This window comes from Apodemus sylvaticus, chromosome 19 (assembly GCF_947179515.1).
Source record: "Apodemus sylvaticus chromosome 19, mApoSyl1.1, whole genome shotgun sequence".
In the NCBI taxonomy this organism is placed as follows: Eukaryota; Metazoa; Chordata; class Mammalia; order Rodentia; family Muridae; genus Apodemus; species Apodemus sylvaticus.
In genome coordinates this window covers 24,469,277-24,491,700 of record NC_067490.1, presented here as the reverse complement: position 1 = coordinate 24,491,700, position 22,424 = coordinate 24,469,277, and the positions used below count along the sequence as shown (strand labels likewise).

General features: G+C 45.2%; 2 protein-coding genes across 8 annotated transcripts in view; one reads left to right on the top strand and one right to left on the bottom strand.

Annotated features, from left to right (window-relative positions):
- Nucleotides 1-141: 141 nt before the first annotated feature.
- On the bottom strand, nt 142-8,128 carry Hnrnph3 (heterogeneous nuclear ribonucleoprotein H3). 6 transcript variants are annotated; one of them, XM_052164525.1, is made up of 10 exons: nt 8,033-8,128; nt 4,101-4,235; nt 3,460-3,598; nt 2,754-2,938; nt 2,237-2,323; nt 1,937-2,052; nt 1,140-1,275; nt 798-893; nt 521-613; nt 142-427 (listed from the first exon to the last, which is right to left on the bottom strand). In XM_052164525.1, exons 2-10 carry the CDS (start codon nt 4,210-4,212, stop codon nt 351-353), a joined length of 1,041 nt encoding a protein of 346 aa, XP_052020485.1. In that variant the 5' UTR covers nt 4,213-4,235; nt 8,033-8,128; the 3' UTR covers nt 142-350. The 6 variants fall into 6 exon arrangements, with proteins under 6 accessions (XP_052020485.1, XP_052020487.1, XP_052020481.1 ...); XM_052164527.1 differs by having other exon boundaries at nt 2,799-2,938; XM_052164521.1 differs by having other exon boundaries at nt 142-613.
- LOC127670179 (phenazine biosynthesis-like domain-containing protein 2) overlaps nt 7,586-22,424 on the top strand; it is a 56,415-nt gene continuing 41,576 nt past the window's right edge. For both annotated transcript variants that reach the window (XM_052164531.1, XM_052164529.1), the window contains exon 1: nt 7,586-7,641. The gene's annotated coding sequence lies outside the window, so the exon portion shown is untranslated. The remainder of the gene's footprint in view (nt 7,642-22,424) is intronic.

The following is a 22,424-nucleotide window of genomic DNA, read 5'->3' as shown; positions in this document are numbered from 1 at the left end:
GTGCTATCCCAGATGCCTACTAAAGACCTGCAGCCTTACCCTCTAACGCTGCACTATACTATCAGTAAAATACATCATCCCAAATCTCACAAAGGCAGCACATCTTTAGGACTACCTACATATAAAAAGTAGCAACATCAATGGTTTGAATATAAAAATTTATTTAAGTCAAAGTATGCAACAAATAAAACCTACAGAAAACACATTTTCCCATCACAGTTTGTTGCTTTACCAAATAATATCTTGAAAACACATTCCTTCAGTCATTATAAAGTTCTTGAAATACAAAAGAATTGAACTCTGTAAGAAAGTCTAGTAGACAGGTGTTAGGGTGTGTCCGTTGGGTGGTGTCAGTACATCCCACGCCATCCACCTCCACTCATTCCACCTTGCCCATAGTAACCTCCACTGCCTCCACCACCACGACCTTAAGAAGACAGTAAGAACCGCCCATCAGGAGACATCCATGTCTTTAAATGAAGGACACTACCACTACCATGATACAGAAACAATGACTTACCATAGCCTCCCAAGCCATCAGGAGCGCCATAGCCTCCACTGTAGCTGTTCCCCATTCCCATTCTCCCAACAGATCCGTATCCACCTTGATTATCTGAGCATAAAAAAAGAAGCAACAGAGTATGACTGCCTTGCAAAGTAGCTAACACCTACTTGCTTATTCTACAAAATTTATAAACCTAGGTTTTGGAAGTATCCTTTGCTGAAGCATCAAGAAAGGAGGATGTGAGTGTTGGGCCAGCCTGTGCTACCCCTCACAAATACAAAACTATACATACCCATTCCATCTCTGCCATAGCCTCCCATTCCAGAACCTCCCATTCCAGAGCCACCTCCAGGGGTGGAATTCAAGAAGAGTTCAATGTATCGATGTTCTTTAAAAAAAGAAGAGTGGAAAAAGGTAAGGAAAGGGATGCTGGATCAAAGGTATTAAAGGTCAGTTAGCTAATATTTAAATAGGCTTATCCATAAATATAGAACGAGTTCATACAGCCATTAAAGTTTAAGCATTATTAACAGCTCAAATAATTTTAAACCCTAGGGCCTACTACAGAGACTTTAACAAGTACTTTATAAACTGCACATACCTATAAAACAAGCATACCAAAGATACCACTTACGCATGTTGTTTTTATCTTTAGACATGGCAGCCACTGCATCTTCATGTGTCACAAACTCCACATCTGCCTCGCCTGTTGCTCTGCCATCGGCTCCAATATCAATATGAACGCGTATTGGATTAAGTGGTGAGAAGAACTAAACAGAAGTTATTCATTTTTAAATTCCAGTTATTTAAAGTTAGCATATACCTTAATTTTTTTTCCTAGTCCACTAAAGTAAACTACTGAGAGTCTAAAGGCTGTAGCACTGTGGAGGTAGGCTAGTGATCCTTTGCTATAAACGTGGTCAACTCAGCTCACACAGGGAAGGAGTACATATTTTAAAATGCCAAAAGCACTGCTGCTTTTAAAATAAGTAAATACTAAATTTTAAATGAAAACTGTTCCACTGTGGGATACAGCTCCAGGATAACGTGGGCGAGGAGTATCTGAGTTTGGGATTGCTTCAGACCCTACTGCTAAAAGCAAACTCCTACCTGACTGACTATTCTTATTAACAGAGTTGGGTTTTTGTTGTTTATTTTTAATGCATGTTTTACCTGCTTAAAAATCTCATTAAGTCAGCACATAATGGGCACAAAACAACTATGTGCACATTAGGCAAATGATCAATCACTAAGTGACAACTCTAGCCTGAATCTCAACAAATAAAAAAGATGAGTCAGCTGGGCATGGTAATTCCAACATGCTCAAAGCCAAGTTAGCAAATTCTACCCCAGTTTGGCCTCCCTGCCACAAGTAATTACTACTAACAAAAATTAATAATAAAAACCCACTATAAAACCACAATTACTCACATTAGCAATGTCATTTTCAGTCGCACGAAAAGGCAGTCCTCTCATGTGCACAAAATGACCACCATGGAAACCTGAGCTTGCATCACCAGCTCCACCATAGCCATGTCCTCCCATGCCTAGATTACAAACCATTGTAGGTTCATATAAGTATAGCCACATAAATCTCCAAAGCAGTGCACTGGCACAAGTTTCCATTAACCTATTAAAGTTGCCTTACTACTACTGGAAAGTTACCCAATTACTACTGGAACTTTACAAGGGAAACAGTCAAACTGACTTCAGCATGACGATATTGTTTACCTCGGCCATCTCTCATCCTGTCATCAAAGCCATCATTTCCATAGCCATAATTATTATAGCCACCATAGTCATCAAAACCTCCATAGCCTGTATAAAATGTAAGGAAAAAGAAAGATAATTCTGAGCCATTGTTTTGTAAAGTATCTTACAAAATCATTTTGTAGTCAACTGTCTTAGTTTCTTCAATGTTCGCAGCTGACTGCATATGAGAAAAAGTTAACACTTGATGGAAATTTACAGAGGATAAATTAAAATACAACATGAAGACCAAGTTTCATCTCTATGCCAAGAAGAAAACATGCCAGTCATCTTTTTTTTTTTTATTTCTACATTAAGTTCTCTAGGTGTCAATATATGCAATCAAGTTCCACCAGATAGCCATGCACATCCCATAACTTCATGACCTGCTTCTGAACCTCATAGGTACTGGAATTACTGCCATTTCTGTATTTCTTGACAAAGTGTCAGGAACATCAAGAAAATGACAACAGAACCTTTGTTCATTAGACACACATACCACCATCATATCCATCACCTCCTCGTCGCATTCTGTCATACATACTTCCACGCCCAGCTCCATAATAACCCCCTCTTCCTCCTATTGGTCTATCATATGGTCCCGGTCGCTGTCCCAGCAATCTTCTTGGTGGATCATAAAATCCTTTGATCTCACTCCTGCTGCTCCTGAAGATCTCAATATACCTATTTAAAAACGTTGGAAGGTACAGGTTTCAGCACAGATGTATTAGAGAGTAAATCAGATACTGGGCAAAAATGCAGTAAGTCTGTCTATATCTAGGCACATATCCCAATTTAAATTGCCTAAATAAATCATAAGGTTAACATTTTTTACACCTACAAACTTAATTATTCAAGTTTTACATAGACAAATCAGTCATTTGAAAACACTGAATTAGGAATATATTTTTAGCTTGTTTTCTTTAGTACAAGATGTAAAAAAAAAAAAACAAAAAACCAGGTGATTATACAAAAACAAATTTAATAACATCCTACAAAGAAATGGAAACAATCTAATTTTAATTTTAAACTATAAGCATCAATTCCCCACCCAAATCTGTAGTTTCCATGTTAAATTTAGGTAATTATCAATTTTTTAAAACTACCCCAGAAAAATGTTATGCTTACCCCCCCCATTTAAGCAACATCGACCCACAACCCCCAAAAATAAAAATGTAACACCATCCCAAACTCTCCATCCCCACCTGTGCCCTATTCTTTCCTTGTGTTTCCCCAGAGCATTTTCTGCTATCTCCTTTGAAGCAAACTGCACGAAGGCCTCCCCTGTGCTTCTCCCCTGGTAGTCCATCGTCAATGTTATCCCATTTGGCACGATTTCCAACCCTTTAACCCAAGGACAAATACCCCATCAAGGGGAACAGTGTTAAAGGCTGAAACATTCCCATCTGAATCAAATATTTAAAACAAATCTAAACAAAACAAAACAAAACAAAAAGGCTTAGTTTCCCATCACCCCATAATACAAATGGAATAGTTTTCAAATACCATTGGATTAAATATTTTCTGTGACCAGTGTCTTAAAATTAATTATACTTCTAAAAGCCCACTACATGAAAAACGACCAATCATTTAACTGTGCTCCCATGGTAACTCCCAGCCCATGTCATCAGTTACTCAGTTAGCCATACTGTACAGCATCAGTGCTTACATAGCCTACACATTCTCTACTCAATAGGAACTGGAGCACATTTCCCATTTTACTATATAACCCAGATTATCACAAAACTAACTTCGAAAATCAAATGGGTTTTATAATAAAAAACAGTAACAGCTAATAAACACATACAATTAGATACTACTAAACTTTGACTAGTACTAGAGGTACCTTGAAAGAACTGAACTATTTCCTCTTTGCTGCAACCAAATGGCAGTCCACGAAGTCGCACGGTCCCATCGCTAGCGTCATTTGGACCATTATGTTTCATAGCCCAATCCATTGCAACACTGCTTGATTTAAATGCTATGAAAATGAACAAGCACATAAAGCATCAGTCACAACACGCTCTTACTAAGACTCAACAACTCTGACAAGTGTCGCAGCTCAAAATGCATGCAGAAGTTACAGTGACTCCTGGGACCATCAACAACAGCCTTCTACTACCATGCTTCTTTGGGGTTGGGGAGGCAAAGGCAATGACATTGACCCCCTCCCAAACAACCCCGAAAGCCTAACAAGGCTTGCAGAATTTTACCACCTGGATAAAATTTGCTGTAACACACTCTATCCTTTTCCTCACATTACGGATGGTTGTGAGCCACCATGTGGGTGCTGGGAATTGAACTCAGGACCTCTGGAGGAGCAGTCAGTGCTCTTAACCACAGAACCATCTCTCCAGCCCCCTATGTTTCTATTTTAAAAGAAGGATCTTCGACTTTAATCCCAGCACTCAGGAGGCAGAGGCAGATCTCTGGGAGTTTGAGCCTTGTCTACAAAGTAAATTCCAGGATAGCCAGGGCTGTTCTCTGTCTCACAAAAAAAAAAAAAAAAACCAACAAAAATACAAAACCAAAAATCCAAGGGTCTTAGTAGCTTGCCCAGGTTAGCCTTGAACTTCAAGCAGTCCTGCCTCAGCTACAGAGCACTGTACTAAGACTTCCTGAGACACCTGCCCAACTGCAAATGTTTAATAATGCAAAGGTGTATATAGCAGTTGTCTATTCATATTTGAGGTGTGAGCATAAAAAAAAAAAACTACCGTAACCAGGTGGAGCTCTATAACCTGGACAGGACTCATAGGGGATTAGAAGTGCTACCACACCAGCTCAGGATAGTCCTTCCCACACAATGAGATGACTATAATTCATCACAAAAAGTACTGGCTTCTCTTGCAGAGGACCTGGTCTCTAGTCCCAGCACTTACACGGTCGCTTAGAACCTTGTATAACCCCAATTCCCATGGATCCAGCATGTGTGTGTGTGTGTGTGTGTGTGTGTGTGTGAAGACTAGTATTTCTGCAGCAAATGCAAGGGAGAAAGCTCTTTAAAAAAAAAGATTTATATATTTATTATATGTAAGTACACTGTAGCTGTCTTCAGACACTTAGATCTCATAACAGATGATTGTGAGCCACCATGTGGTTGCTGGGGTTTGAACTCAGGACCTTCGGAAGAGCGGTCAGTGCTCTTAACCACTGAGCCAGGGAGAAAGCTCTTTTTTGTGTCAAAAAACTTAACACGCCACTTTTGCCAAGTAAAGTTCTTATGAAAACAAGAACTCTTAAAACCACTGCACTGATCATAACTTTTATTTAACAATCTTTTATTACAGTTAATTAATCGTGTATGTGCTCATACCTCACACACATACCTCAGTGCAATATGGAGATCAGAGGAAAAATTTTGATCCACAGATCTTGACTTCAATTAACAAAATTTTACTGGGCAAAAACAGGTTTGGACAACAAATTATCTTACAGGGTGACTTTCCGTCCAGGAAAAGAAAGGAAGGAAGCAGCCTGGCTCTAATATACCTTTTAGTCCAACTCTAGAATCCTACTAAAACCGGAAGGGCAGTCTGTTCTGTTCAGTTTTTGGAGGCTATGTACCAGTTCACCATTTACATTACTCTAACCTTTGTAACAGTGTCACAAACTAATCACTACTCTGCTTTGGGGATCCCAACTGTTCTCATGCCACTAATTTCAGAGCTTGAGACAGGAGATCAACCTGAGTCACCTCCCCAGCAAGAGCTATATAGGTGCAGCCCCTAGCTCACGGCGCACAGATGCTAAAGGGAAGACTGGTTTGAGCCTACGAGTACTAAGGTAGTCAGGGTAGGCAGCAAAATACTAACCACAAAACATCCAAGTCCTATGACCAATTTAAAAATACTAGCAGTTAAATGAAGCCAACTTTAGTAACATTTTTGAGACTTTAAATAGAAAGCAAAAACTTCAGTCACTAAAGACTACATACTATTCCAACTATACAGATACCCAGAGCATAAAAATCTTAAAAAAGCAAACGAATGAAAAACAAAACATCACAGGATGACTGTTGGTTCATATATCATTTTTTATATGATAGAAGCGTTGTTAAAACTGGATTGTGGTGATAGTCTGATATCAATGAATTAAAATCAGTGGAATACCACTTTAAACAAACAAACAAACCAAAAACCCACAAAAGTTGATGGTGGCACACAGCTGCCATCCCAGCACTTGGGAGGCAGAAATATCAAGACCCTCCAATCAAGGCCAGAAGGTCTACAATAAAACTATCTCAAAATAAAACACATTGAAGAGGCAGGAAGCTACAAGAGAGTTACAGGGCAGCCTTCTGTACACATCTAGTTATAACCAAGCTAATATCAAGCTCCCGTCTCAAAAAAGTAAAGACATTTATAATGTAATCTAATCAAGAAAATGTGGGCATTTAGGTAGTTACAGTAGATCTGAGCCCTCTGCATTTCCAAAGGAGATTAAGAATACCTAGGTGGTAATCTCTTTCTTGGCGATTCTTTTTTTTTCTTTTGAGAGAGTCTTGCTACCCGGGAACTCACAAAATACTATTGTGCGCTTTATCCAGCTTTTGTTTAAATCTTGGAACGCACATGAACAGTCTTTCCGTTACTCATGAGCAATGCTATAGGCTAACTTTCAGACCCAGGTGTTCCTTTTTCCTTTTGAACCCATCCTCAATGAAAATTACTGACAGTTTCCATTTAAGGACCCCAAACCACGTCAACTAGGTACGCGATTAAGCTTCTACTTTAATAGACATACTTCTGGTTCAAAACCCCAGAGTTCGATACTTAAGTTTTAAACACACCTAGCCATCAAATGAAACAAAATGCATTTGACTTTCGGCCTTAATTACCAAACGCCACAAAACACAACTCTTGGAGACTTAACTACCCCAAACAAGACTTAACTATCCATCCCTGCCTACAAGCGGCACCATCGTAGTTCACCCGGACCCGACCTATTTGAAAACAGACCTAATTTTGCCCTATTCCTATCAGATAAGCCATTGGCTTCTCTTACGAAAATCTAAGTCTTGGTAAACAGCTAAGCGGGGGATGCGGGGCGGGTGGGAATCCTTTGGAGATGCCTACGTACTCTCTCCGCAGTTCCAAATCGGGACTGAAAGGTCGGCTAAGCGTCCTTCCCTCCCTCCTCCTGGAGTTTCCGTTTATCTAGCTTGTCCTAGAGACCCGAGAACGGGGGACAGCCTCCCCCGGCGCCCGGCCAAGGCCTTCGCCGCCGCCGAGCAGCGGAATTACAAAGGAGGACCGTGGCCGCCTTTGTCCTGCATCTGGCAGCGGAGCGCCCTCGTCGTCGCTGGCTTCTCCTTCCCCCCCCCCCCCCGGCTCCCCGTGTCCCATCCCGGGAGTCTGCGTCAGCGGCCGGCCGCAGCCCCGCAGGTAGTCCCTTCCACAGCACCGGAGGCCGCGGCGGGAGGCCGGGCCCGCCGAGCGCCGTTTACACCCGGAGCGCGTCCCGCCGCCGCGCTTTCCCCGGCTCCCCACCCTCGTTCCCACCGGAGAGCTCGGATCTCCCGCGCCCCACCTCCTTCCCGACACTTTCCGCAAGCCGGAGGCCACAAAGTAGCCCGAGCGGGGAAAGGCGGGAAGGCGAGCGGGCCACCACCGGCCCCAAGATGGCGGCAGCCGAGCGACTCGGAGAGCGAGCGAGCGAGCGGCCGGAGCGCGCGGCGACTCCACGTTCCCTCACCCGTTCCCGGGCTCTTCGTCCTTCTCCCGACTCCGCTGTCGGCACCGCCGGCCCAACCTACCCCCCTTCTACTTCAGATACCCTGTGGGGCGCTAGCAACGCCGGCTCCGACGCTCGCGCGGGTCCGCTCGCGGGCAGGGCCGACGGGCTCGTCCGCGGTTCAGCGCTCTCCACAACCGTTTTCTCCTCTTTTCTTCCCTCAACCGTCTCCCGCGGTGCCAACCGCTCAGAGAGCTGCGTAGCTGAGCTACTGGCGAGGGGGGATGGGGGGGTGCGAGCGAGGAGGAGGGGGGCGGGGCGGGGCGCACGGGCCTGCCGCGCCGCTCTCGCGAGACCGGAGCGAAGGGGTGGGTTTGGTGAGGGCGGGGCGAAGTGCACCTGCGCACTCGGGACCTGCCCAATTGCAACTGCGCCGGGCACGGAATGGTGCCGGCGAGCTGTGGCGGGCTCCGTTGTCTCCCTGCGAACCCCGAGCTCGCGTTGGTCCCTCCCCCACGGGAGGGCGTGTTGTGGCCTCCGAGGAGCCGTGGTGACGCGGTTTGCTAAGTCTCTTTTTCTGCTTCACTGGGAATATAATCCCACAAAGGCCCCCGCGCGGAAGGAGCCACGTGGTTTCTGCCCCCCCCCCCCAACCAGGGGAAGGCTTTTCTCGTCTACCGTGTTTGCATTATGCAATCAGAAAAAAAAAAAAAAAGAACGTTGTGCTTGCGAAGATACAAAGCGTCTAAACCCAGCAGGATTCCCGTCCTAGCCTGGGGTATCCCCTTTGTTCACCTGCGTAGCCAGCCTCGACGTCCTTGATTGGTTTCCTCTCTGCCATGTTTCGTTTTTTCCCTCCATTAAACCCAGCGACCAGTCAGCGACCTCATGGCAATAGATTTTACCTAAATAAGAGTTTGGTATTCCTAAGAAGTGTGCTTACAGCAGACACCTAAGAATCGCTTGTGGTGGGTCTGTCGTGCTACCAAGATTGCCCCTGACCCGTTTATGGCCTTTTAAGTTGTTGTCCAAATTGCACATGGAAAAGTGGAGGGCCACCCTGGTGTAAGAAAGAGACTTAAGAGAGCAAAGCAAGTTAAGATGGGAACGGACAGTGTGAGGGCAAAGAGAGGCCAGTCTGGACAGATCAAGACTGAACGTGGATGGGAATCACCCTTCAGTGTGCATTCAAAGATTTCTTTGTGCTGCAGACACTGGGGAGTCCATTAGGTGTGGAGTGGGGCTGTGTGGTCATCGGCAGTGTGGAAGGATGCATTTTATTTACTATGAGATTTTATTATTATTATTTTTTTAATGTAGAGCCAAGAGGCCAATTACTTTCTTGTATGGAAACTTCCGTTTCACGGCTTTAATTCATTTATCGTCAAGCCTACTTGAAAGTCTCTAGTGCTCTACTGATTTTATGACCTAAAATATCCCTCAGAAAATGGGAGGGGGGTCAGTGTGATAATTACAGACAGGAAAATCAAAATATGTGCTAGAAGCCGTCATAGCTCAGGTTTATTAAATACTTACTGGAATGGCTCGGTAAGCAATTCATTGTCTTTGTTCTTGGGTAGCCAAGAATGTCCTTGAATTTCTGACCCTCTGATCTCAATGTCATCTGTGTCTCCGTAGCCTTAAAAAGTGGTATTCACTTCACAGATGCGGTCCCTAGTCCCATAAGAGTGAAAATAATTACACTAGAGAACACTAAACTCTTTTATGTGGTTACAAGTTAGTAGTCTACTGGCTAGAGACTTGCTGAAACTTGGTTATCTTATTGTTACTTTAATCCTCTAAAGTCACCTTCCTTTTAATAGCTGGGGGTTGATTTAGGGCCCAAAGTATGTTCTCTTTTTTAAAAAGTAACTGGTTAAGCTGGGTGGTGGTGCACGCCTTTGATCCCAGTACTTGGAGACAGAGGCAGTGGGATTTCTTGAGTTGGAGGTCAGCCTGGTCTACAGAGAGTTCCCGAACAACCAGGGCTACAGAGAGAAACCCTGCCTCAAACAAAACAAAACAAGACCAAAAAAAAAAAAAAAAGTAACTGGTTTCTTAGCTGATGAATTCTGCCCAGGGCCTTTCTTCTACTGGGCTTGAATTTCATGACTCCTTTCCGTTCACTCTTTGAACACGACTGAGTAGGTGGAATTCTGTAATCCCTTTCCCTCTTCCCCTGGAATTCAGTCTATGTAGGGCCTGAATGAATCTGGCGTCCTTTTGCACACACTGTGTGTGGTTGTGGGCAGCGAGCCTCAGTTCGTTTTGACAGCTGTAAGCCAGTGGTGATGTTTCTTTTGGAGGTGTGTCTCCCTCATTTCTTTGTGGAGAGTACACTCTGAAGATTTAGAAGGTCTTGGAATTAGTACATCCAGTCCTTTTGCCCTTTTATTACAGCAGGTAGGGACGTTTTCATTATACCACGGTAAAGGTAATTTGTATTAGCTTCTTAGTTTACTAATTTTCTTTAAAAAAAAAAAAAAATCAGATCCTTCCTCGCTCGCACAGCTGAACCCTGTTGGAAGGCTTGGTGCGATCGGACCCTGCTGTTCTGGTGATGCCTACAGAATTCTTTCCAGATTGAGCTCTAAGGAATTGTTTCCATGGAGATGGTTACAACTCAGGGCTCCCAGCTGCACCCTTCTCTTTTTTCCTTCCCCTTTCCCTTCCCCCCTCCACCTCTCTCTTTCATGTGCTCTCCTATTAGAATAGAGGTCAGAGGGACCCCGAAGAGGATTTTTGTTACAGTGTATAAAGAGAGAAAAGACTACAGAGGAGAAGGACATGGAAATGACCACACCTCCCGGAGGGAAACAATAAGAGGCTCGTGCTCACGTCAGCGCGCACTACTCCATCAGAATAAAGGGGAGAGGAAAATTCCATGCAGGGCCTGCACGGAAAAGAAAGAGAAAGTTGAGAGTGTGCTCTCTTGGGGCAGACAGAGCACATTAGCTAAAAACTAGTCCACAGTGGACGTTCACAGATCGCTAATGATACGGCAGAGTACCACTACCGTGCGATCAGAATAGTCATTTGCCTGCAGGAAAACAAGCCAAGAACAAAAACAACCCACAGCATCCTATTGGGGTTGTGTCTAGTCCGAGTTCAAGGGATTCGGAACAGCAGCTCTGACCGGGCGTTGTGAAGGACTCCTCCTTCCGTTTATGACCTAAATAAATATCTGATGTCTTTAGAAGAGCAGCCGCCTTCATATGGCCACCACTGTTTCTCAGGTCAAGGCTTTCAGACAAAGGTTCCATTTTTGAGAGTTTGTTTAAATTACTTCCCTGGTAACTATGGAAATGAGACCTCATCTAGTATGATACTAAGTAAACAAATGGTACTGAAGGGGCAGGAGGCCCCAAACCCAGTCATTCTCTGTATTCGGGTTTTGTTTTTTAAGTGTGTGTGTGTCTGCCTGTCACCCCAGGGGATCCAATGCCCTCTGGCCTCTGAGGGCTCCTGTGAGTACACATAAACTCACCCAGGCACTCACACGTATACACAACTTAAATCTTAAAAAGAAAAAAGCTTAAAAGCTAGGTGTGGCGATACATACCTGGCCAATAGTGTGTGTGGACGGAAACAGAGGTACGGAGGATCCCAGAGCAGCCTGGGCTATATAGCAAGTCTCAGAAAAGCTTCACACACAAAAAAACTATAAAATCAGAATGAAAGAAATGGTCTCTTCTCCATGCCGAATCTCTTACATTGTCACCCACTTAGACATTCCAAGGCCAATCGGGTGATTCACTTTCCCTGGTTCTTTGGCTCCCACAGTGACCTCTGGAGCAATCCAACACTTGGAACTATTTCCAGAAATTAGAGAAAGGGGGGTCCGAGGATATAAGCACATTAGGAAGGGTGGGGGTCTTGCAAGCAAGAGGACCTGAGTTTGATCTGTGTAAAAGAAGCTGGACATGGGGGCAGAGGCGGGAGAATCTCTCGGGGCTTGCTGAGCAGCCAACCTAGCCTAGGCAAACCATAGGCGTGGTGTATGTTGGGGACAGGTAGGTGGCTCAGCAGGTAAAGGCGCTTGCTGCCAGGCCTACTGCCATGGGTTTGATTCCCCAGGCTCCACAGGGTAAAAGGACAGAATGGAGAGGACTGACCCACAAAGGTTGTCCTCTGACCTCCACACCTGCACTACATGGCAGCATCCAGGTAGGCATGATGCTGGCGTGGGAGTGGAGACTGAGAGTTCTGCATCTTGATCTGACTGCAACCTGGAGAAGATGACTCTTCTGCACTGGGTGGGGCTTCAGAGCCCACCCCAACAGTGACACCCTTCCTCCAACAAGGCCGCCTCTCCTAACAGTACCACTCCCTATGGGCCAAGCGTGTTCAAACCACCACAAACACAAATACAGTTTTCATTATATAAATACCTATGTCTCTCCCTGTAACATTAGTAATGATTACACTTTGTGGCAGAGACACTTTAATTCATTTTTACCAGACTCCAGCAAATTGTATGTGTGTATTGGACAGGAAAACCATGCCTGGAAGTTTGGTGAGGTTGAGCAGGTTGAGACCAGGAAACTGTAGGCACACATCTGAGACTCAGACGACCCTCCGCTCCCTGTCAGACTCCTGACCTGGAATATGCGCCATGCTTCTCACATAAAAGAAACGTGTCCTATAGTCACATAGGCCCAAAAGAGAGTTCTCCAAGTTAATGAGGTACCTAGAGGCCCTGAGGGCTTAGATCTCTCTTTCCCAGACATTCCTCCCTGAAAAAGGTATTTCGTCTCAGGTCAGATCCCGAGAAAGGGATTATGCATCCATTTTCCACCACGAACAACCAGTAAACTCTTTAGAATCACGGACTATTGCTTTCATCAGGAGTCGCTGTGGGGAGCCATGGAGAAGGCTTTCACCCACAGAGCTGCAGCTTAATTCTCCCTTAGGAGGCCTCTCTGCGCCCCCAGCCACGGCTGCCGCCAAGCCTGCCTCTGCCAAGCTAAGGACAATCACCGCTGGGACAAGCCAGAGCTGCCCCTAGCCCACGGGTCCCCCAACTCTGTTCTTGGCTCTTCTGTGACTCCCAGCAGCACCTGGACATCCTCGAGCCCGGGAACCCCATGGCCCGGCCATCCCCCCAAACCAGCTCTGGCTTTGCCACATCTCGGACTGCACTTTGCCATTCCCAGAGCAGGGTGTCTCAGCGCTTTGGAACAGCCCAGCACCCCTCTCAGTGGGTAAAGTCTCCCCAGCCAAGCTACCCGAGTTTGATCCCTGGGACCCACAAGGTAGAAAGAGAAAACCAACTCTCACAAGTTGTCCTCTGACGTCTACACACATTCTGTGGCAAGCGCACAACCCCCAAACCCCTCCCCCACCCCACACATACACATACAAGAAAGCTCGGTGGTGAAGAACACTGGCCAAACTTCCAGAAGACCCTCCTTGATTCCCAGAACCATCTGTAACTCCAGTTCCAAGAGACCTGACACCTTCTTAGGTCTCCTTGGTCACCAGACCTGGGCATGGCGCTCATAAATTGTGTCGCTAAGTGGAAGAGGACCTGCCTAACTTGTCACTCCTCAGGTCATTCCCCAACACTGCCAAAGTAAAAAAACAAAACAAAAAAAACAAGTAAAATCATAAACTTATTATTATCACAAAAATGAAAACAGTTCCTTCTTATACAAGTATCAAGTTCTCAATAAAAATGGAAATTCTGTCAGGCATGGTAAGGCACCAAAGGTGCTTTATCCCCAGCGGCCTCTAATTAGGTAATTGTAATTATCATACGGAGAGTGGAGACGGATGGAGAAGGGAGAAGGCTAGGACACAGCAGAGGAGCACTGGTACTGAAACGCTGCATTAGGGACAGATGCAGGTGTGGTGGTGGCACACACCAGTAACGCTCGGGAGGCAGAGGCCGGAAGGTCAAGCGTAGCCTGAGCTACATAAGGAGGTCCAGGCCATCCTAAGGTAATCCTGGGAGAAGTCTGCTTTTAAAAACAAATGGAGAACAACACCTCCACCCAAGTAATCTGTCGTTCAGGGCTGGAGAAATGGCTCAGCCTCTTGCGGGAAGACCTGGATTTGAGTCTCAGCACCCACATGGTGGTTCATGACCATCCGTAACTCCAGCTCTAGAGAACCTGAGGCCCTGTTCTGACCTCTGTGCTCGTGAGGAACAAAGATGGCACAACTCAGACACAAATAAGCTTTTGTAAGTGTGTGCTGCCGGTTCCCGCACCCACATTGGGTACCTCACAAGTGCCTGTAAATCGGGGCACCAGGAGACTGGGTGCACACCTGATATGCACATGTAGAGACAATTCTATTTCTTTTCTATTTGCTTTTGTATTGCTATGATAAAACCTCGACCGAAAGCAAAGGAAAGGGTTTATTTAAAGGCTTAGACATCTTATCACTGTTCATCACTGAGAGAAGTCATGACAAGCAGGGCAAGGACCTGGAGGCAGAAACCGAAGCAGAGACTTGAAGGAGGTTTCTCCTAATGATCCCCTAGGACTGGAGAGATGGTGCAACAGAGCACTGACTGCTCTGCCAGAGGTCCTGAGTTCAATTCCCAGCAACCACATGGTGGCTCACAACCATCTGTAATGGGATCCAAAGTCCTCTTCTGGTGTATCTGAAGAAAGCAACAGTGTACTCATATACATAAAAAAAAAAAAAAGATCCCCCAAAACTGGAGTTACAGACAGCTGGAGCGGCCAATTCTCCAGTCCCCTTGAATTGCTTCTTAGTACCCACCGTCTTGGTGACCTCTGCTTTCTTCAACCACCCAGAACCCCCCCCCCTCGCACCACCAACAATGGGCTGGGACCTCCCACGTTAATCACTGAGTCAAGAAAATATCCTCCAGGCATGCCTACAACTCAGTTTGTTGGAAGCATTTTCCCCCTTGGCTTTCCTTTTTCCCAGAGGACTCTAGCTTGTGTCAAGTTGGTAAAAAACTAAACAGCCAACAGACATGCACACAGATACGCAAATAAAAATAAATCTTAAAACACACAAGAAAGTCAGCATCAAAACCTCCAGTTGTTATTGTTCGGTTGTCTATTTCCTTTAGCTCTGTCGGTTTTGCTAATGCCCACATATAAGCAAATATGTACATTTGTCTTCTCGGGTCTGCGTTACCTCACTCGGTAATTTTTCCTAGCTCCACCCAATTATCTTTGGAATTTCATGATTGTTTTAAAAAAAAAAGAGCTGAATAATATTCTATTGTATAAATGCACCACTGTTTACCATCTGTTCAACAGTCGATGGACAGCTAGGCTGTTCCCAATCTCTAGCTATGGTGAATAGGACAGCAGTGAACCTGGATGACCCAGTGTCTCTCTGCAGTGGGGTGTAGAGAGTCCTTTAGGTAAAGAGTGGTCTCGCTGGATCTTGAGGTGGATCTAGTCCCAGCTTCCCGAGGAACTGCCACGCTGGTTTCCATAGTGACTGTACAAGTTTGTACTCCCACAGCCATGGAGGAGTGTCCCCCTCACCCCACATCCTCAGCAGCATGAGTTGCCATTTGTCATATTGCTCTTAGCCATTTTGATTTGTATACGATTTGGAACTTCCGAAGTTTTAATTGGCATTTCCCTGGTGACTAAGGATGTTTCTTTAAGTGTTTCTCAGACACGCGGGTTTCCTCTTTTGAGAACTATTTAGTTCTGTACCCCATTTTTTTTTTTTGAGACAGGGTTTCTCTGTGTAGCCCTGGCTGTCCTGGAACTCACTGTGGAGACCAGGCAGGTTGGCCTCGAACTCAGAAATCCTCCTGCCTCTACCTCCCAAGTGCTGGGATTAAAGTCATGGGCTACCACTGCTTGGTCTGCACCCCATTTTTAATTGGGTTATTTGTTTTCTTGACCTTAATATCTCCCCCCTTCCCCCCCCCCCCCAGTTTTCCCAGACAGGGTTTCTCTGTGTAGCCTTGGCTATCCTGGAACTAGACCAGGTTGGCTTTGAACTCACAGAGATCCAACTGCCTCTACCTCCTGATTGCTGGGGTTAAAGGCAGTCACAACCACTGACTTTTCCCATTAAAGGGATGGGTAGGAAGTTGGAATCAAAGCCCTGTTTCACCCCACCCCCACCCCTGCTTGCTTCTCTTTCTCTGACTGCCACCCCCTGAGCTGTTCTTCTCCACCATGCCTGTGACTCGTGTGGTACCTGAACCCTCTGAAAAGGAACCAATAGAAAAACCTTCCAAGCTAAAATGGTTCTGCTTAGTTACTTTATTAACAATGATGAGAAATTAACAGGCATTCTCCTGACTTTACCTTTGCACAAAGTCTCTAAGTGGCTAAAGTAACCACTTTAGGCCTTCTCTGGTGTTCATGCTTGTGGTTTTAAAATAGATCCAGAGCTGTCTACCTGTGCATTGCTTTCTAGAATCCAAGGACCACACCAGAGTGTTTCTCCTTCCTGCTCTCTCAGTGGTAACCCCCTTCCAGGGTTGGAGAAATGGCTCAGCACTTGCAGCTGCTTTTTGTTTCTTTTGTTGTTCTGTTGTTTATTTTTGTTATTGTTCGGAGACAGGGTTTCGCTATGTAGCCCTGGCTGTCCTAGAACTTTCGATGTAAACCAAGCTAGCCCCAAACTCACAGAGATGCGCCTGCCTCTGCCTCCTCTGCCTCCAGCTCCAGGGGATGCAGTGTCCTCTTCTTGCCTTTTATAGATGCACACGTGCACACACATTACGATGAACCTTGAAAATAGATACATCACAAAGTCTCATGACATGCTGTTTCTTACAAACAGTTGCTTAAAGCCAATTGTTTGCCTCAGTAACTTGCCTACAGCTCAGGCAGAAACCATGTTATGAAACAGTTGGCTGACTGTTTTTGACAAACACTTCTGGAGAAAAAAGCTGTTCTTAACTATGTGAACCAAATTAGGTTAATAGAAAATACCCTTGCTACTAGGATCTTCCCGGAGAATAACGAGAAGTCACACTGTAATTCATTGTGGACATAATTGATTCTTTTGGGAGCTGTCAGATTGTTCCAGAATGATAGTAATCATCTTCTCCTCCTCCTCCTCCTCTTCTTCCTCCTCCTCCTCCTCCCTCTCACTCCCTCCCCTCTTTCTCAGTTTTGTTGGTTTTCAGAGAGGGTATCATTCTGTAGTTCAGCCCACCCTGGAACTCATTATGGAGATCAGGTTGGCCTTGAACATACAGTGAGCCTTCTCAGCCTCTTAGGTGCTAGGATTACAGACACAAGTTAGTAAATTCAGCTTGGTTTATTTGAGGCAGGCTCTCATGTAGACCAGGCTGACCCCAATGACCTTAGTTAACCAATCTCTCTCTCTCTCTCTCTCTCTCTCTCTCTCTCTCTCTCTCTCTCTCTCTCTCTCTCCCCCCCCCCTTAGTTTTTTTAAACATGAACTCCAGGCTTGAACCCAAAACTCACTCTATAGCCAGCAATGACCTTAATATCTTCTCACCCCTCAAGACAGGGTTTTTCTGTGTAGCCTTAGCCATCCTGGTACTTGTTCTGTAGACCAAGCTAGTTTTGAACTCATAGAGGTTCACCTCCCTCTGCCTCCCAAGTGCTGGGATTAAAGGCGTATGCCACCACTGACCTACTACCTTGAATTCCTGTTCCTCCTGCTTTCTGTTTCTTGAGTACTAGACAATTGCAGGTATTAATTTCAAAAGAGCAAGATTCTACAGTGTTCTATAAAAAGATTGGTGCCTCTATAACAGTGAGATTATATTCTATATAAAACTTCAAAATTCAAAATATAAATATCTAGTGCAATTTTATCAAGTATAGTTTCTTTATACAGGAGCAGAAAGGAGCCAACCGGTTTTTGATGGGGAGTGGGGACTGGGGAGGTGGGGGACGTTACCATCAGACAAGCTGCTGGCTCGTCCTGTGGTAAACATCAGAAAACATCAAAACACTGGCTAAGTTTTATTTTCTTTAAACCAAACGAGAGCAAGACATTTCCCCAATATCCATGTTCGTAGTGGCTGTCAGCACCTTATAATGAACCTTTACACTGTGTAAGAACCAAAGCACTGAGTTACTGAGTCCTCTGAAGGCGGTGTCTACAGGTGAGTTTTTAAGGTGAACACCTCCAGAACAGCGGGGATTGCTCTCTGTGGTCTGTAGTCTGGAGACTCCTTGTCCCTAATACACCTCTCCTTGTGCATTGCTTTGGGGCCATGCTTTAAAATATCTCTCATATTAAACTGGTAATTACAAGCACAGTGTCCCTTTGAGTTCTCCCTGCTGCCCTACCAAGCTAACTAAACCCAAGGAAGGGGCCGTGGGGACCCTACTGGTCCAAGTGTGGAGTTGTTAGTGCGGTCTGAAATGAGTGAGCGTGTGGGTGGGTGAAGTGTTGGGGGGCGTCTCACGGTGTCTGACACTGCTCCTGAGTAGACTGTTGACAGAATTGAATTAAAGCAGAGGACATCTAACCAGTGTCCAGAGCAGGAGTGACTGCCTGCTTGCTGATTGGTGGAGGAAAATCCTACACATTTTTGTGATCCAGCACTTAAGCTGGGTTGTGGGTTTGAGTAGGGCGTTACTGATTGACAGGAGAAAGGCTCACAGGGCAGCCCCGGATTGCTCCGGACTGGGTTTGGGTTTCGTTTCTCACTATCAACACAAAGTCAGAAATCTAAAGCAGGTCTCAGAATCAGACACTGGCAAAGGAGCCATCGTGGACTGAGCAGAAGCTCCTCGACCTTAATGTCATGACGCTTTGTTCACAATGTGACGGTCCTCTAAATGCTCCTATGAGGATGGTCTCAGTCAGGGTTTCTATTCCTGCACAAACATCATGACCAAGAAGCAAGTTGGGGAGGAAAGGGTTTATTCAGCTTACACTTCTGCATTGCTGTTCATCACAAAAGAAAGTCAGGACTGGAACTCAAGCAGGTCAGGAAGCAGGAGCTGATACAGAGGCCATGGAGGGATGTTCCTTACTGGCTCGCTCCCCTGGCTTGCTCAGCTTGCTCTCTTATAGAACCCAAGAGCACCAGCCCAAAGGTGGAACCACCCACAAGGGGCCCTCACCACTTGATCACTAATTGAGAAAATGCCCCACAGCTGGATCTCATGGAGGCACTTCCCCCAACTGAAGCTCCTTTCTCTGTGATAACTCCAGCCTGTGTCAAGTTGACACACAGAACCAGCCAGTACAAGGATGATATTCATGTTAGATGAAGTCATGAGGGTGGGGCCCTTATGATGGAATTTATGACCTGAACGAACCACTAGAACCCTCCCCATCATGACCTGGGAGCACATAGCTGTTGTGGGAGATATTAAAAAAACGTGCCCGCCAGCTCTCCACAGTGCGGGACTATGCTCCAGTATTCCTGCTGGCCCGGCAACTCTCCGGCCAGGCCGGACCACAGGGCTCCTGCTGGGCCACACACCCCCACACCCACATATATATGTGTATATCTATATATGCATATATATGTTGCATTATTCAGGGTTCTTTAGAGGTACAGAGCAAATATAATCAATGAGTTATATATATAAAAGGTATTTATTAGAATGTTTTACAGGCTGTGATCACTAATCCAACAATGGCTGGCTAACAACGGAAGGCCCAAGAATCCAGAAGTTGTTCAGTCCACGAGGCCGGAAGTCTCAGCTGGTCATCAGTACATATGTCAGAATCCTGAGGAAGTCAGCTGTAATGCTCGTGAGGGGATGGACTTGCTAGGTAGACTGAGAACAAGCAGGCCAAGGGAACAAGTCTCCTTCTCCCCTGTCCTCTACACAGGCTGCCAGCAGAAGTGTGGCCCAGATGAGAGGTGGATATGGCCACCTCAGAAGATCTGGAGTAGGGGTGGGTCTTCCCACTTAAAGTGATTTAATTAAGAAAAAAATCTGGGGTACCTGATGTGAAACTCTTTCAGACAGATTCTCTCTAGAATTTGCTATGTAGATCAGGGTGGCCTTAAACTCACAGAGATCTATCTGCTTTTCTATGCTTCCCAGAGCAAGCTAATATTTATATCTATATCTATCTATATCTACATCTACATCTACATCTATATCTATATTGATATAGATAGATATCTATATCAATATAGATATCTATAGATAGATATAGATATAGATAGATAGATATAGAATAAATGCCTTTCAGGGTCTAACTGCATTCAGAAGGAACAAAAGTACTGTTTACAAGAGCCGCACATTTAATTTCCTGTTTCTATAATAAAGGGCTGTTCCCTTTTCCTTGAGAAGGTTTCACGACAACCCCTTTTCATTTCGCTGTGTTGGCCCGGCTGCCTTTAAGCTCCTGGCTTAAGCAGATCCTCTGGCCCAGGCTCCACAGCAGACACACAAGCTAGAAGTGTAGACACACAAGCTAGAAGTGTAGACACACAAGCTAGAAGTGCAGACACACAAGCTAGAAGTATAGACACACAAGCTAGAAATGTAGACACACAAGCTAGGAGTGTAGACACACAAGCTAGGAGTGTAGACACACAAGCTAGAAGTGTAGACACACAAGCTAGAAGTGTAGACACACAAGCTAGAAGTGTAGACACATAAGCTAGAAGTGTAGACACATGCCGCTGTGCTCAGTTTAGGACCACGTTTTGAATGCCTCTATAAATTCTGTAGCTGTTTTAACCCAAGACTGTAACAACACTAGAACTTAAGTTTGGAAAGGGCTTTTAATAGCTGCTTAAAAAAAATAAAGACAAAAGAAAAAGCAGGTCTACCCAACCACTTAGGTTTTAGTTAATTCCAGATGTAGTCAGATTGTCAAACTGACAACCAAGAATAGCCATCGTGTATGCACACATTAAAGATCCACCGTGTAAGCTGGATGGTGGCGGTGTACACCTTTAACCCCAGCACTCAGCAGGCAAAGGCAGGCAGTGTTTTGTGAGTTTGAAGCCAATCTGGTCTACAGAATGAGTTCCAGGCTTACACAAAGAAACCCTGTTTTAACAACAACAACAAAAAAGAAACCAACAATATCTACCAGTAAAGATACCTGCTGACTTGGGATTTAGCTTAGTGGTAGAGTATTTTGCCTTGCCTCCCTGAGGTCCTGGGTTCAATCCTCAGTAATACAATATATATGTGTGTAATATATATTATGGATATAAAACATTATATAGTATATGTTACATACACACACATTACCTGGGGTTTAAACCTAATTCCCTCACTTTAGAGAGTCATTATTCTGGCTGTTTCTGTACTAACAATGGCTTCATACTTTGAGACTTTTACTCTGTACCAGCGAGAAGTTTAGAGGTAGGAACACTTAAGGGGCACCTACCAGGTGAACTATAGTATCAGACAGGGTTTCTCTGTGTAGCCCTGGCTGTCCTGGAACGCACTCTGTAGACCAGGCTGACCCCGAACTGAGAAATCCACCTGCCTCTGCCTCCCAAGTGCTGGGATTACAGACAGGTATGTGCCACCTTCTCTCCCCTTGCTCATTGCGGTGCAAAAACCTACCAGGCTGCTGCATTTCCAGAATCAAATCTGATTCAGCTCAGAGAAAAAGGAGGGTGGCCTGTTCTCTCTGCTCTGTTCCTGTTCATCAGAGAGCAAAACTCTCCCGGAATCTTGGTAGCCATCTTTCCCTAGTTGAGACTTGTCACCATCCAGCTGTAGGAAATCATGACGCCTGGCCACCCAACAAAGGGAATGAATCCGTCCTGCAGGCAGGGGCCCTGGGCATCCCTGAGCCAAAACACATCAAGTGCTTAGAGGAAAGAGAAGCTGACGCTGGGTGTGCTGTGGGTGGGGGGCTGGGGACATCTTATTGATTAGTGAAAGAGTTTATTAGACAGACCCTTTGAGACCTAAGCCTTTAAGGGACTCTCTTGTTGGTTTGAGAAGCAATACAGCATTTCTAGAAATCTTAAAAAAAAAAAAAAAAAAAAAAAAAAGGACTGAAGGGCAGAATTGTATTCTTCAGTAATGAATTTAATTAAAAACACCTTCAAAGCCAGAGCTGGGTTTGGCAGTATGCTGTGAGGCAGAGGATACTGGCTCGGGCCAGTGTGTGTAGCCTGTTGAGGAAACCTGTCTCCCACAACTCTTAGAAAAGATCAGGAACTTTGGGAGTTGTAAACTTTTGCTTAGCATGATAGCGTTCCTGGTTTTTGGGGGATGGGTGGGAGAGTTTTTGTTTGTTTGTTTTTTGTTCTGTTGTGGGTAGGGTATTCAATACAGGGTTCCTCAAACTCACAGCAATCCCCCTGCCTCTACCTCCCCAGTGCTGGGATTAAAGGCGTGCATGACACATCTGGCTGAGTCCCAGGTTTTAATCCTCAATACACATGGTCACACACACATACACATGGGCACACACACATACACACGGGCACGCACACACAAACACACACACACACACACACACACACACTCACCACGCTTGACCTTGAGAGAAGATCTTGTCTGCGTGGGAAGACTGTAAGACATGTGCCTCTCAGATGTCTCCTGAATTTCATTGAAGTCACTGCCACAGCTAGTGTCAGCAACTCTGGGGAACAAGGGTG